Source organism: Alternaria metachromatica (assembly GCF_023757995.1).
Source record: "Alternaria metachromatica strain BMP 0045 chromosome Unknown scaffold_2, whole genome shotgun sequence".
Classification (NCBI taxonomy): Eukaryota; Fungi; Ascomycota; class Dothideomycetes; order Pleosporales; family Pleosporaceae; genus Alternaria; species Alternaria metachromatica.
The window spans coordinates 2,316,965-2,332,367 of NW_026055493.1; the positions used below are offsets into that span (position 1 = coordinate 2,316,965).

The window sequence follows — 15,403 nt, forward strand, 5'->3', positions numbered from 1 at the left end:
TCCCTAAGAACATAAAACCGAGTAGCTGATGAAATATGACCAGAAATCGGAGCTATCCAAAACAGCGCCCCCGTAAGCAAACAGGCGTGTTGGGACAATAGAGGGCACAGCGCTGAAGAGACAAATCTAACAAACGAGGTGCTTAGCCCTGGTATCCTCCAAAGCCATTCTGGTTGAAGGCTGCCTGGGGAGATTGGCCCCATTGAGGTTGTTGGGGAGCGCCACGGCCGTAGCCGCCAGCGCTGCCTGGCTGCTGCATCTGTTGCTGGTAAGGCATGCCAGGGTTGCCAAAGGCTTGCTGCTGCTGCGCGAAGGGTTGTCCGCCGGGGCTGGGTCCTGCCCGCGCATTAGATTGCTTGTTTCGATACTGCAGCTTCCTCCGGTGCCGCTCACCTGAGGGTGACATGGGACCACCTTGTGGCCCACCACCATACTGAGGAAAGTACGCGCTTGGCGTCTGAGGATAAGCTGAGTTGGGCCCGCCCGCAGGCGAGTAACCCTCAAACTGGCCAGTCGGAGGACGGTCTTTGCCCCACTAGATTAAAAATGTGAGCTAAGAAATAACAAAAGAGAACGACTCAACCTACGCTGCACTTCAGAGGACGGCCGTTGACGTTGTAGCCGTTGAGCTGGCAAATGGCCATGGCCGCATTCTCATGAGTGTCCATCTTAATGAAGGCAAATCCGCGGTCAGACTGGAAGCGGGTTTCGGTGACATAACCAAAGTTCTGGAAAAGCGGCACAAGGTCAGATTGAGAAGTGTAAGGAGTAAGGTTGCCGACGTAGCACGTCGTCTGCCACTGAGGAGTCTGAGCAACGACCATATCGTAGCTTTGCACGCCATGGGTGGGGAAGTGGTGGTGTCCGAAGGGAGTGGTCGGCGTCATACCCATGGAAGCCATGGCTTGCTGCTGAGAAATGGAAGGCTGGCCTTTCTGGTTGGCCCAGTTGCAGCGGATAGCGCGAGAGCCAAGCCACTCTCCGTCCATAGAGCTGAGAGCGCGATCAGCATCGGCGCGATCCCTAAACGCGACGAATCCGTAACCACGCGACCTGCCCGTCTTCATGTCCCACATAACGCGAGCCTCGGAAACGGGGCCAAAGGTGGAGAAAGCTTGGAGGAGAACCTCGTCATTGACTTCGTTGGAAAGGTCACCGACGAAGATGTGGAAATGGTTAGATGTGTCTTCCTTGGCTGTGTTGTTAGATTGGTAGGCCCAGTTAACACGGATTTCCTGTATCTGTCAGAACCGCCAGCACGTAATTGTCGAGCGCGCTTACGTTGTTGTGGATGCGGCGGCCGTTGAGGGTGGCCATACCACGCTCGGCGGCGCCAGGGTCATCATACTCGACGAAACCGTAGTTGAAGCCCTTGGAGTTGAACTGTTAGCGGTCAGCGGCACATGAATGTTGCAACACTTGCAAGATAAGCCCGGCCAGCTGTCAAGAGTTATGCAGCAGGTGCGGAGTGTTATCTTACAGAAGGAGAACTTGCAGTCTTGTCTGGAATAATCTTGACGCTCTGGACATGGCCAGTCGTCTCGAAGATCTGACGCAACACGTCCTCGGTGACCCGCGGGTCCAGTCCTCCAACATATAGCGCCCGCTTGTTGGGCTCGGGGGCGGCGCGGCGGGGGACGTAGCCAGGCTGGCCGCTGGTCGGGCTCATGGGGTTGCCCGACATGGGCGAGCTGATGGCGGTCGGGATGGGGTTGTTGTTCTGGGGGATAATGACGGGTGCAAGCGGCGGCGGCGGCATGTGCTGCTGCGGCTGGCCCTGGTTCTCGTAGCCGGGAGCGCCAGCGGAAGGGGGAGGAGGCAGCTGTGCCCCGGGGTTCTGCTGGTCGGCCATGGCTGCTGTCGCGGGGATGCGCACAAGAAACGAGTCGCAAGAGGCGCAATTGGCGGCGGCGGGTATCGAAGACGTCGGCGGTGATGCGACGGTCAGGGCGACGAGGCCACGGGGAGGTCGAGGCTGGCGGGCGGGGTGGTGGCAGCTGGGTAGGCGGCAAGGAAAGTCAGTATGGAAAGCGCGACTAAGGCTACCAATAGAGAGCGGACAGCACTAGGAAAGGCAAGGGAAAACAAGAGGAAGAGAGATAGGAGAGACGAGCGCTGCGCCGAGCTGTGACGGCAAAGCTATAATCTCCACTGTGGGGTGAAGAAGGAGAGGTGTGAGAGGTGAGCGGGCGAGTTCGAAGAATTAGCGCCGCAGGCCACAAGGCACCCGAAGGAGCGGGAGCTATGAACGTAGTACCGTACTGCCGCTAGCCCTGCCTGCTAGCGGACCCTCTCTCAGTCCCGCGCCGAACCCATCACTGACACACGGCCGTACCTTTGCCTAGCACCTGCATGCCCACCATGGCCACCGCCGTAAACTCCACTCAGCACCTGGACATGCTCCAGAGCATGCTCAATGCTGTGGTATGTTATGTCACGTGTCTGCTTCTGCGATCGCGCTAACATCTACAGTTCCTCCATTCTGGGCGCTTCCTCAAAGAGGAGCAGGCGGGCGGCGGCACCGGGCGCATGAGGCAGCAGCTGCAAAAGGTCGTGCCTTCTGCTACTGAGCGCTTTCACGATGCGCTCGACGAGCTAGAGAACGAGGTCCGCCTGGCGCAGACTGTCCTGCGCCGCGACATGGCGCTGCTGAAGCAGGACCGAAAGAAGAAGGAGGCCGCAGCCAAACTGCACGAGGTCGAGAAGGCGCGACTGGCAGCGGAGGCGAAGAACGTCCCGGCGCCAGTTGAGGAAGAGCCTGTGAAGGTGGAAAAGGTTGCGACACCAGCAGCGCCCGAGCCAGCCGTGTCGCAACCAGAACAGGCGCCCGAGGCAGCGAGCGCAAAGGAGCCCGAGGCAGAAGAACCCCCGAAGAAAGAAGACGACGCGAAAGACGCGAAAGCACCACCGCCGCCGCCCATCGAAACCGACGTTGAGCCTCCGAAAGACCCTCTCTTCGACGGCACGCCCACCACCGGCAACGCGCAAGAGTCCGAGTTCGACTTCGATGCCATGTTCGGCGACGCGATGGACACATCGGGCGACAATCCGCACCATGACATGATGGATACCTCCGGCGACATGGACTTTAACCTCGATGACGGCAACGACGGACCCTCGCTACTACGCGGTCTCGAGGACTTCGCCAAGGACAGCGATGACGACGCGAACCAAGCCTCGGCCATGGACATTGACTTCACCATGTCAGATCTGCCAGGCTTGGACATGAATACTGATGCGACCGCAAATACGAGCGACAATGCGACGGCCGCAAAACCAGCGGAACCCGAGCCTGAGCCTGCAAAGGCCGAGGAACCCAAACCCGCCGAACAGCCGCCGGTCGAGGAGAAGAAGGAAGAGCCGATCACTACTACCAACGACGAGATGATGGACACCATGACCACCGACAACCTCGAGGACCTCTTCAACATGGACGAGTACGAGAACCCCGAACAGTCGCAATTCGACGACGCCTTTTTCAATTTCGAGTAATAATCGGTCTTGCATATCTGGCGTTGGTTTACAGAATTGCAGCACTGGATAGCGCTTGCACGGCATTGCAGGACATGGGCGGGCTCACGGCATTGAGACCACGGCGTACTGGAAGCATTTTGATACCCCAGCATATACCAGGAGGTAATTGTGAGACGTTTGAATATAAATTTATATATTACAGCCATTACTACGACACGCCTCCCATCTGATCTCTAGCTTATCGTGGATACCTCTGGCGTTTCTCTATTCGCGGTTGATATTTGAGCAGGTCGTCTTGCTTTGGAATAGGCTTCCGAGTTCGGTAATCGAGAGAGGCGTCACCCTTCTTCTGTTCTCCGTCCCAAACTGCCCACTTACGGAGATTTCCGCATTGCTCGAAGACGGACCAATGTGACACGTTATTCTCCAGAAACTCCTCCATTCCATGGCCGCGTGGGTCGTCTTGTGGTCTAATATTTCCCTCATCAGGTTCCACCTGTGGCGTGATGCCACCCAAGATAACCTTGGAAGTATACGTGGTGGCTTACGGCCTAGAACTCTTTTTCGACCCCAAGGTAGTCGCGGCCGCAACTTCGACCAAGAGTTTCGATAGTAGTGTTCTCCATGTTCATTGTAGGTTCTTCGATTGCCTGACCGAGTGACACATCATCTTCAGCAAGCCTTTCAGCTCCAATACTTTCGGTCAATAGTACAATTTGTTGCACTCAGTAAGGACCTCCACTTTCTCCTGAAACTCTGACTCGGCCATCGTTTTACGACCGTCTGCTTCAGTATCTGACCCTGTCTCTCGCATATCCTCCCTTGGAGCACGTCCTCTTAAGATCTCGGATGTTTCTCAAAGTGTCTTTGACCCTTTGAAGTACCCTCACCAGGTTGTTCCAAGGTTGTTCCAAGGTTCTCCACTCGAGATCTGGTTTGCTGAACTGCTCCTGCAAACCCAAAGCGTGCCTCAGGGTCTTCCAGATCAAGGTGGTCCCAAAGATGGTACTTGTGGAAGATCCGGAAGGGTCTCGTACTGGTTTTTCCAGTCGTATAGATTGTCGCATTGCTCTTTGGTGGGTCGGATGCATATATTCGCTTCTATTGCTTCATTCGCCGCGTCGAAGTGTGGACTAACGTCTTTGTAGTTGGATAGGCAGTCTTGAGCAAGTGTTATGATCTCTACGCTTCCGGTTTCTTTCCTTTCTTCGATCGCTTGACTGGGCTTTGAAGTGTGAATATCGGGGCTCCAGATGTTTTGATGCCATGTTGGATATCCGGTCCAGATTTGGTTACTTGACGGTCATAGTCTTTGAGGCCCTACATATAAGATGCAATATGGTGGGCGGGGAACTTAGTTTTCGCTGCCGGTTTAGCTTGTTGAGAGATTTGTTAAAGGAAAAGTGCTCAACGTTTGTTGCTTTGGATCTTTTATAGTCAGGTACAGTCACTGTTCGATACGACTCATACAACGAGTGACTGATGAGTTGCGTGTCATAGCACTACATCCAGCTAGTCATGATCGGGTATCAAAAAGTCGCCTGCAACTCTGGTGTCATATTGCATTGCATGAGCTACGACTGGGAGTAGAGCTCAATGAGCCAATGAGAAGCAGTCTCTTCTAACATCGAAAGCCTTGGACGCGTTGCAATATGCAGCTAGAGCTGCACCCAATAGCTCCGGTCTCGTGCAATGCACATGTACTCACTTTGGCGTACCTTTCAAGATTCCGCTGTGACGAACCACTCACCCTCGATATCGAACACTCAATCCCTTGCGCAATCTTCGACTCCTTACCTCGCGTCTCCCAAGCACTGACACCTTTCCACCAGTTCCGCTCCGCATCTCACCCACCCAAAGGGAGCCGGGATGTCCACACTACCAACGGCATAGCAAGATATCATTTGGATCCACGATCGTATCCGTAAATATCAATCAATATCTACTCAAACTTCAGCACAACCTTCCCCACACTCTTGTCCCCTCAATACACCCATGCGCCTCCCTCACCCCTTGCTCCCTAAACCCCAAATTCCGCCTACAATGACACCTCACGACCTCTAGGAGGATGCGTAGCTCTCCTCATGCCACGAGGCGCCTGCACCACGAGAACCACGAAGCCACTGGCCTACGTAAGACCAGAATACCTTGTAGCACGCGAAACAGTATAACTTGCCCCCTCGCACTCTCCAAATCCTCTTTCTTTATCTCCATCCCTCACTCACAACCACAGCACTATTCACCATGAAGAACACTATCCTGAGCTTTCTTTCAGTGGGACTATACACCCACCTTGCGAGTGGTCTACCTCAACGTTTTCTCGCAGGCACCGACAAACCTCTTTCGCTCCGCCCACAGCAACAGTTCAGCGTCACGATCAATATCGCGTACTCCCCATTCCATGATTCATCAGCGGGCTATTGTGTCACAGAAGACTTTGGCTGCGAGCAAAGCTATTGCTGGAGGAAGGTCAGTTCATGCTGCCGTCTCCAAGGGACCTCGGGAGATACATATCGTCGATATGCTGATACATGCGTTAGTGTTCGTGTGCTGGAGATTGGTGCTGGGGACGAGATTCCAAGGGCAATTCCGCCAGATGTGAAACTGCAGCTGATTGCCCCGTGGTTGCAGTTGCTTGTGCGGGAGGAAGTTGCCCTGATGGCTGCGCTGATAAGTGATGAGCTGCTGAGTTTATGTGGAATTGATATATGACTGAGCTTCTTGCCTGCTGTCTGGCTGGTCCTTTCTTTTGGCTCATAGGATGGCAAGTGGCTCATTTACCAGTTGTAGACATTTAGCTCTTTGGTCAATTCACTGTCTCATCACTTTCTACCCACCGTCTCGATCGTGTTCTTAAAAGCATATGATCAATTGACCAAGACTGCCTCGTTAATCAGTTTCCAATGGGGCTTGGTGGTTCATGGCGGGCCAGTGATCCAGCCTTTTCGCAGTCGCTCTTACTAGAAAATTAACAGTCGGTGTTGTTCGGGTGCTACATATCGCCTCGCCCCAAAGGCGGTAAGCTCATTCATGTACGACACAGCCACGGTTCGACAGATCGGACGTCTCTCCATTGATAGATCAGTGCTGGCACGCACAACGCTAGCTATGAGATCGTGGACTCGTGTACAGCAGCGTAGTCAACCGCTGGTCTCATTGCATTGGGAAATTTCAACGTCCACTATTGCATACATTAAAAGAAGTAGGTACTGATGATGATAGCTGCACCACTAGGATACATTTTCGTTGGGGACTTACGATGTACCTAAAGCGGTTAGCACAGTAGCGAACGAAGCAGGTGCGGTGTTCAGCCTTAACTCTCAGGCAGCAAGTACGTTTGACATGATAGTAAGATAACCACATCAACAAGTTTTCACCAACAATGACCACTGCAGACCAAGCATGCGTACCAGTTTATACCAAGCACTTCATTCCTCTCGAGTCAAATCCAGACGTTTTCACCGAGCTCGCGCATAAGCTCGGTTTATCCACCTCGTTGGTCTTCGAGGATGTGCTCTCTTTGGACGACCCAGAACTGCTTGGCTTTCTTCCGCGTCCCGCCTTTGCGTTAATCTTAGTGTTTCCCACAACGGACGACTATGAAAAACGTGTTCAGAACGAGGACGCTAAGCTTGAGGAGTTTCGAACCTCTGGAGGTGCTGGTGACGTGATCTTCTTCAAGCAGACCGTCAACAATGCATGCGGTCTTTATGCGATACTGCATGCTGTCTGTAATGGCAAGGCGCGACAAAAGATAGGTATGATAGTAGTCAGCCCAATCGAAAACACAACTAACATCAGTCAGAGAGTGACACGATCATCGCCCAATTACTCAATGCCAGTCTGATACCCGATTCCGACAAGCTGGCAAAGGCATTGGAGAAAAACGATGACCTCGAACATGCGTATGCTGGGGTAGCAAGCAAGGGAGATACTGAAGTGCCCCTCAACGCGGAAGACGAGGTGGACTACCATTACATCGCCTTTGTCAAATCAGCCCAAGACAGCCATCTGTACCAACTTGACGGCGACCGCAAGCGTCCGATAGACCTTGGGGCGCTCACAACAGATGAAGACGTTCTGTCCGAGAAATGCCTTGGCGTCATTCGCGGTATGATGGCAAGCGAAGAAGAGAACCCCAACTTCAGCCTGATGGCTCTGGTAGAGCAAGCAGATATGTAGGTAGCCAAGGAGTCACACTCTTCGTAGGATTTCTCCGAAGAGCGAGGAAGTGTGAACTATGAAGGACCTTTTTATTTGTTCTTGCAACGGACTTCGTCAGACGAAGAATGCACGTACTGAGGTACAGCCGCATACACCACAGCTGAGCAAGACGCAAAGCTGTGGGATGCTCCCCCGAAAGGGACTCGTAAAAGTGTCGAAGACTCAAGTGGCTGGTGTGCAGGTTGCGTCCTATGATGGATGGATGTATCTAGAACGATATAGCGACATGGTTTCGTCCTCACATTAGAGGCTGATGATGTCTGTCATTGTGATGTTGTAGGTGAAAGTGGGTGAAGGGGAAGAAAAGTTGAGATGTTCGCCGCATGGACCACCGCGCTAGGCTAGCTCTCGAGGAACCGCGAGCCCTGAGCTTCACTTCGACCGACCGCGAGCGCGACCACGCCTTCCCCACTTCCCTCTTACCAATCGCAAAGATGACGAAGAAACGCAGAAGATATCCGGATTTGAACCAGAAGCTCGAGGTACGACATGCGCACCCAAATCGCATACAGCGCCCATACTGACGTCTGCAGCGACCATGGTGTTACTACTGCGAGCGCGACTTCGACGACCTTAAGATTCTCATCTCTCACCAAAAGGCCAAACATTTCAAATGCGACCGCTGTGGAAGACGGTTAAACACTGCCGGAGGTACGCACCGCTCGTAACAACTCCGCGCACTGGATAAGCAATACTAACAGCTTCTCAGGTCTCTCCGTGCACATGAACCAGGTCCACAAGGAGACGCTTACTCACGTTGAAAATGCCAATCCCGGCCGTCAAGGTCTCGAGCTGGAGATCTTCGGTATGGAAGGTGTCCCCGCCGAGATAATAGACCAGCACAACCAGCAAGTCACACAAGCACATTTCGCCGAGGAGCAAGAGCGCGCACGAATTACCGGAAATCCCATGCGTGGAGCGTACGTCAACGGCCAAGCTGCACCGAACAAGAGGCCGAAGATCAACGAGAGTCTAGAGGAGATTGAGAAGAGGGCGGCCCAGTTCAGGGAAGATCGAAAGAACGGCGTGCTACCCGCGCCTGTGGAGCCCATACAGACTGCTGTACGTATTCGAGATTTTGGACAGGGAAAGGATGTGGGACTAACATATCCACAGACACCACCAGTTGCGCAGACACCGTACGGCGTACCACCCCCTGGCGCTCCCGTGGCCTTCCCATCCGGTGCGCCCGCATACCCTCCTCAAGGCGTCCCGCAACCTTTCTCGCCCGCCAACGGCGGCATGCCCCCGCGGCCTGGTAGCATACCCGGCCAACCTGGCGCGTTACCTCCTCGACCTGGTTTCGGCGCTCCACCACCTGGTGCATACCCGCCTGGCCAGAACGGCGACATATCCAACTCTGTCGACGATTTGATAAACGAAGTGACCAAAGAAGCCGCGCCAAAAGAAGAGAAGAAGAGCAAAAAGGACAAGAACCAGCGCCTCATCTTTTTCGCCGAGACAACGAGTCCGGAGGAGAAGATGGCAGCGCTGCCGAGGTTTGCGGATTTCATGCGGACATGATGAGACAATGGGCGGTTTGCTGTGTATGACGAGAGAAGGCCAAGTTGCGACTATGCACGTTGGCATTTATGCTAAGGGGCCTTGAGGCCAGCGCAAGGGCAAGAGCCGACAGATGCTACACGACGCAGGACGGACCGCATCAACCAAGGCGTTGCGGCGCGAGACTCTGGCCTTGCTGACATCTACGAGCGATCACCTCACCAAACGATCAAGTCAGCCCCAATAATGGACTGGTCTCACGATAGCTCAATGACACTTGATAGCATAGCACAATGGAACAAACCAAGCTTGAGAAATCAGGGTATCTTGCAATTCAACGCATCCAGTAATTATACAACAGTCGTGTAGTAGCCCCAACCTAACCAAACCAACCCTCCAAAGCCTTATCGTCGATCGTAAAAGCCCGACTGATCACCCTCCTCTTCCTCTTCACTCTCTTCAGTGTACTCCTCACTCTGCTCATCGTCGCTGCTTCGATCCTCACTAGCACGCGCCCACTCTGAACTCTCAGTGAACAACGACTCCCCGAGATCCAGACCACGTGTGTGGGTCGTTCCCATTATGCCCTCCTCATCTTCCTGCGTTGTATCCGCGCCATCTTCCTGCTCGGGCATGGGATCGACTTCCCTCAGCAGCGCCTTCTCATCCAGCTCATCGCCAGCAGTAGCGAAACCAACAGACTTGGCTGTACTGGGCCGTTCGTGCACTTCGGTATGCTCAACACGACGAGGTTGCTCTTCAATGACATCGCCGTTCCAGGGCCGGCATTCCTTGACTGTCTCGCCGCAGCGGAGGCACGTCCAGCCTTCGCCTTCTTCGTTTGCGATGCGTTGCGCGATGCAGGCGAAACAGTATATGCAGCCGCAGGGGATGGTTTCGTAGGGGTTGGTGATGTCGGTTGTTGCGGAGCCGACGACACCGCCGCCGCCAGCCGAGGATGTGAGAATGTCGGCTTCGGTGGTGGTTGTGGGGTTCTGGTCGCGGTAGCAGATTGCGCAGGTGCGTTCGGGTAGGAAGCCGAGTTCGCCGGCGGCTTTGCTCTCCTCGTCGTCATCGTCGCTGGCGGGTTTCGAGCGGCCGAGGAGGGAGAGGACGGTCGTGCGTAGCTTCTTGAATGTGCGGCTTAGGATGCGGCGCCAGCGCGAGATGCCGACGAGGGGGAGGAGGAAGAGGAGGAATTCGGTGAAGGCGTGCCAGACGAGTTGGCGGTTGAGGTACTCGAAGCTGACTTCGCGTGATGTGGAGTGCGAGGTTGGTGTCAGGCGTAGACGGAGGAGGCGGTCGGTTATGGTCCTATACCGGCCGTCGACGAGGAAGACAAGGAAGCTGGCGAGACCGAAGACGTCGTGTGCGTTTCCTGCTAGTTCGCTCAAGCGTCCTAGGACCTTCAATCGCGCGCTCTCGGGTCGGGTGTAGTCTTCTGAAGCGGATAGAAGGTACTCTTCCCATTTCGTCCACGCGTATCGCCCTCCCACTGTGACAGCCCCATATGCAATCTTCTGCCACGGCTTAGGTGGCGGGCGATTCGGTGCACTACTCCGCGCATCCGTATACCGCAGCCCCTGTAGATGCGCGCCATAACTCGCGTTCTGGTCCCAAATGCTCAGTTTCCACAGCACAGCCCTCAATGCCAGCAATATCTCGGCCGAGTAGTGATCTGTGATATGACTCCCGAAGTACTTCAGGCCCTCGCCGACTTGGCCCTTCATCAGGGTAAGGAGTTCCTCATCGAGGAGTTCGGCATCGACTTGGCCAACGCGGAACTCTGGTCGTGTTCCCGACCGGCCTTTTATCGCGTCCCAGACGCTGAATCCGGTCGAGGAGACGCTGCTGAAGGGGAAGGGCAGGCGCGAGAGGGCGCGTTGTGCGGTTGACGGCGGCGGCTCATGGTGATTGCGCTGCTGAAGGGCGCGTTGAGCGCGGCGGGCTGCTATGCGTTGCTGGGCGGCGGCGAAGTCTGCGGAGGGCATTTGGGAGCATTGGGAGGGTGGATGTTACGGGCGTGGTTGGCGATGGCGCGCGATGGGGCTGCAACGTGACAGCGTGATGGGGAGACGAGGCTCGAGTTGCGACGGACCGAGGTTGGCTGGGGAAGGCGTGGGCGTGGGAGTAGCCGATGCGCGCGACGCCTTCTCCAGACACGCCGGGGCCATGTTCAGACACGCCCATAACAGTGCTTCTGTGGAGAGCATCGACACGCATACGCTAGATGTATGACTGACGATTCATGATATTATGCGCAGTATATGTCAAATGCCAACAAGATGCCCCAGAATCACTGTCTCGTGTCTCGGAGGTCCGAGCTGTCAGGCGGGGAGCTTCTCGAATTTGTTTCCAAACACCAAGATAGACTTCCCAGACAAGACTTGCCGCATCCTGATCGCAGCCTGGGTGAGCAGGCTTCATAGACTTCACACTCTGCCTGAGCCGTGAGCCGCTTCCGCCCAACTACTTGCCTGTTCCTGCCATATCCAAAAGTTCACCTACTTGCGGCTGCCCCACTACCGCGATAGTTGACCGTCAACACTCACAGCATGAATACAGAGTTTAGTATTGAGGCACCAGCCGAGGCGAATCCTCTGACGGAGAGCATCTTGTTCCACGTCCTGCGATCAGCGTCCTCAGCAGATCAAACCCAAGTCCAGACAGGCACCAAGCAACTCCAGCAATGGGAAAAGGCCGCGGGTTTCTATCCTCTGCTGCAGGTATGCATATCTTAGCTCCCTGGACTGTACCGGACTGACACTAGTAGACGGTGTTCCTTGACCAATCCCTCCCCCTCGAAGTTCGCTACCTCGCCGTCATCCAGCTCAAGAACGGCATCGACAAGTACTGGCGCAAGACTGCCACCAAGTACGCCTCCACATAAAGCCGCAGAGATGCATGGGCTTACGTGACCGCAGTGCTGTAAGCAAAGAAGACAAGGCTGCCATACGTGCCCGTCTACTCGAAAGCGCCGTCAATGAAGCCGACCATCGCCTGGCCCTACAGAATGCTCTCGTCGTCGCTAAGATTGTCCGATTCGAGTTCCCAAATGACTGGTCAGTCCAACCCAACATAGACTTCCCTACTCTAACAACTTCTAGGCCAGATCTATTCCAACAACTACTCCACATCCTTCGCGCCTCGACCGATCCGAACGCCTACCGCTTACAACTCCCTCGCGCCCTTCTCGTCTTGCTATACATTGTCAAGGAACTGTCCACGGGGCGACTGCTACGAACACGGCAGAGCTTACAGACCGTCGCGCCGGAGATCTTCAACGTACTCGGTACCATCTACGTGAACAAGGTGCAAACATGGCAAGCCTTTTTTCGCGATGGCGGAGACGACGAAGGCGGTGCGCTTGAGAGCATCGACAACAGTCTGCTTGCTATCAAGACTATGCGGAGACTTATAATCGCCGGCTACGAGTTCCCAGGCAGAGATAAGGATGTGCAAGAATTCTGGACACTGACCCGTACTCATCTCGGAGAGTTCCTGCAATACGTGATACCGGAAAACTCACCACTTGCAGGCGAAGTTCAGAAGAAGATAGGCAGGCACTTGATGCAGCTTTCAAAGTTGCACCTTAACATGGCAACGACTCACCCAGCAGATTTCGTCCTTTTACCTAACTCGATAGAGCTTGCGCGCGACTACTGGAGCCTCATCTCACGACTAGGAGAGCAATGGGGCTCAAAGTCTATTGAGGGCGCCAAAGTCGGTACTGATGGCGATGCCGAGGATGAAGCACCCATTCTCGAGCGCCTGGGCCTCAAAGGCTTGCTGCTGATTCGTGCGTGCGTGAAGATGGTCTTCTTCCCTACCCAGACTTTCCGCTTCAAGCACCAGCAGGAAAAGGATGAGAAAAATGCGGCCACGCACAAGATCAAGACAGACCTACTCACTGACGACCTCGTTCGTGAAATGATCTCAGCACTTGTCCAGCGCTTCTTCGTCTTCCGGCCCAGCGACCTTCGTATGTGGGAGGAAGAGCCCGACGAGTGGGAGAAGATGGAAGAGGGAGCAGAGGACTGGGAATTTGCGATCCGACCCTGTGCCGAGAAGCTGTTCCTAGACCTCGCAAAGAATTTCAAAAATTTGATCATTCAGCCTCTGCTCCAAGTCTTCTACACAGTCGCGAGTGAGTACTCACTTTAGGAGAAGATGACCCTCGCTAATGTTTCAAAGCACCGGAAAACGAAGACATCCTTTTCAAGGATTCTGTTTACACCGCCGTTGGACTGGCAGCTGATATTCTGCACGATCAACTTGATTTCGACACCTTCCTTGAAAAGACGTTGGTTGTCGAGGCAGCGAAGCAGACACCGGGCTTCAACATCATTCGTCGCCGCATCGCCATTATCATCTCCCAGTGGATAACTATTAAGATGGCCAAGGAGAAGAAGCCTATCGTTTACCAGATCTTCCAACATCTTCTTGATAAGAGCGATCCCATGAACGATCAAGTGGTGCGAATAACTGCGGGAAGGAAATTCCATGCCGTCGCCGACGAGTGGGAGTTTCAGGCAGATGCATTCCTGCCGTACTCGCAGCTTATGCTCGATAGGTTGATGGCGCTGGTCCAAGAGGTGGAACTTCCAGAAACGAAGATGGCACTGCTAAACACCATTAGTCTTGTTGTATACAGGTTAGAGCATCATGTAAGTCAGAGACGGGAGCACTCGAAGTATCTGGACTGACAGGATGCAGATCACACCGTACGCCAACAGCATCATCGCACTCCTCCCACCGCTGTGGGAGCAGTCTGGCGAAGAGCATCTCATGAAGCAAGCCATTCTCACACTTTTGGCTCGTCTAACGAACGCTATGAAAGCCGAGTCACGTTCGTTCCACGTCTCCTTCTTACCCATCATCCAGAGTGCCATCGAGCCTGGTTCAGAAACCCAAGTCTACCTCCTTGAAGATGCACTCGATCTATGGGCATCTATCATCGCACAAACCCCATCAGCACCAGAGCCTACACCTCCTGAGTTGCTCAACTTGCTCCAATACCTGCTACCTCTGTTCTCCATGGATAACGAGACCCTACGAAAAGCCATCGAGATTACAGAAGCCTATTTGCTCCTTGCGCCCTCCGCCGTCCTCGCAGACTCTTTCCGCCCCGCAATCCTCCAAGCCCTCGCCGAGCTTCTGGGCAACTTGAAGCCCGAAGCCAACGGCATAATGACACATCTCGTTACATGCATCATTCGAGGTGCAGAAGGTGTAGGTGGTGAGAACGCTGTCAAGGTTCTGACCAGCGATTTGATCTCTTCTGGATTCCTAGCAAAGGTCCTGGAGGGTCTCCACGGCGCATGGACACACCACCAGTCCCACGGCCCTTACCGCGAACTCCCCTCCCGCGCCGTTGATGGTGTGGTAGAAACTGATTACTTCACCGTGCTAGCACGTATCGGCATGGCTTCACCTTCTGTACTCCTCGAAGCCCTGTCCGCATTATCAAGTGAAGGCCTAGAGAAGACTTTAGACTGGTTGTTGGAAGAGTGGTTCGGCCATATCGAAAACATCGGCGATGCGCCAAACAAGAAGCTCATGTGTCTCGTTCTCACACGTTTCCTAGAAGGAGCGCAGCCTTGGATGTTGGGCAAGCTGCAATCGTTGATAGGGATCTGGACGGATGTACTCGGGGAATTGCTGGATGGCATGGATGACCGAAGTCAAGAGTGCGTACACCCTTCCGTTCACTGTTTTCGTACCCATGCTGATATCTCGTTCTAGTTCTCTCTTCTGGCCTCCAGAACCTTACCATCCCACCGAACCAGAGGCACCGGAGGATATCCGCAAACGCGACCTCATCTACACTGATCCTGTGCATCAGATCAATCTCGTTGCGTTCGTTAGAGAACATCTTCAACAGGTCATCCAACAAGTGGGTGGAGAACAAGCCTTCCAGGAAGAGTGGCTCAGCCGTGTGGACAAGGAGGTCCTCAAAGGTTTTGGGGAGTTGGGCATCATGTGAGGTGGGAAGACGGCTGTATAGGATGGACAGGTCAAGAGGGCATAAAAGGGGCCAAGCCAAGGTTCTGAATATCTTTTCCAAGGAAAGGAGTGCAACAATGATAAGCTAGCCGTGGGCAAAGATGGCGAGAATGGACAGTGAAACCAGTATCTTTGCAAAGCCGTTTCCAAACTAGCGTCTAACCCAGCGCAAGTCTAGTTTTCTACTTCAAAACTT

At 54.2% G+C, this 15,403-nt stretch overlaps 6 protein-coding genes across 6 annotated transcripts; 4 read left to right on the plus strand and 2 right to left on the minus strand.

Annotated features, from left to right (window-relative positions):
* Positions 1-142: 142 nt before the first annotated feature.
* Positions 143-1,852, minus strand: J4E83_001588 (uncharacterized protein; the record flags this gene model as incomplete). Its single annotated transcript, XM_049328544.1, has 4 exons — positions 143-535; positions 588-1,235; positions 1,282-1,383; positions 1,481-1,852. 4 exons carry the CDS (start codon positions 1,850-1,852, stop codon positions 143-145), a joined length of 1,515 nt encoding a protein of 504 aa, XP_049193062.1.
* A 509-nt stretch (positions 1,853-2,361) lies between these two features.
* Positions 2,362-3,492, plus strand: J4E83_001589 (uncharacterized protein; the record flags this gene model as incomplete). Its single annotated transcript, XM_049328545.1, has 2 exons — positions 2,362-2,424; positions 2,473-3,492. The coding sequence occupies 2 exons, from the start codon at positions 2,362-2,364 to the stop codon at positions 3,490-3,492; spliced, it is 1,083 nt and encodes a 360-aa protein (XP_049193063.1).
* Positions 3,493-7,169: 3,677 nt separating this feature from the next.
* J4E83_001590 (uncharacterized protein) lies at positions 7,170-7,656 on the plus strand (the record flags this gene model as incomplete). Its single annotated transcript, XM_049328546.1, has 2 exons — positions 7,170-7,178; positions 7,276-7,656. 2 exons carry the CDS (start codon positions 7,170-7,172, stop codon positions 7,654-7,656), a joined length of 390 nt encoding a protein of 129 aa, XP_049193064.1.
* Positions 7,657-8,021: 365 nt separating this feature from the next.
* Positions 8,022-9,222, plus strand: J4E83_001591 (uncharacterized protein; the record flags this gene model as incomplete). The annotated part of the gene is made up of 4 exons (XM_049328547.1): positions 8,022-8,180; positions 8,232-8,349; positions 8,408-8,760; positions 8,815-9,222. The coding sequence occupies 4 exons, from the start codon at positions 8,022-8,024 to the stop codon at positions 9,220-9,222; spliced, it is 1,038 nt and encodes a 345-aa protein (XP_049193065.1).
* Positions 9,223-9,605: 383 nt separating this feature from the next.
* Positions 9,606-11,192, minus strand: J4E83_001592 (uncharacterized protein; the record flags this gene model as incomplete). Its single annotated transcript, XM_049328548.1, has 1 exon — positions 9,606-11,192. The coding sequence occupies one exon, from the start codon at positions 11,190-11,192 to the stop codon at positions 9,606-9,608; it is 1,587 nt and encodes a 528-aa protein (XP_049193066.1).
* Positions 11,193-11,756: 564 nt separating this feature from the next.
* Positions 11,757-15,187, plus strand: J4E83_001593 (uncharacterized protein; the record flags this gene model as incomplete). The annotated part of the gene is made up of 7 exons (XM_049328549.1): positions 11,757-11,927; positions 11,975-12,075; positions 12,126-12,263; positions 12,309-13,348; positions 13,396-13,868; positions 13,918-14,891; positions 14,947-15,187. The coding sequence occupies 7 exons, from the start codon at positions 11,757-11,759 to the stop codon at positions 15,185-15,187; spliced, it is 3,138 nt and encodes a 1,045-aa protein (XP_049193067.1).
* Between the last annotated feature and the right edge of the window lie 216 nt (positions 15,188-15,403).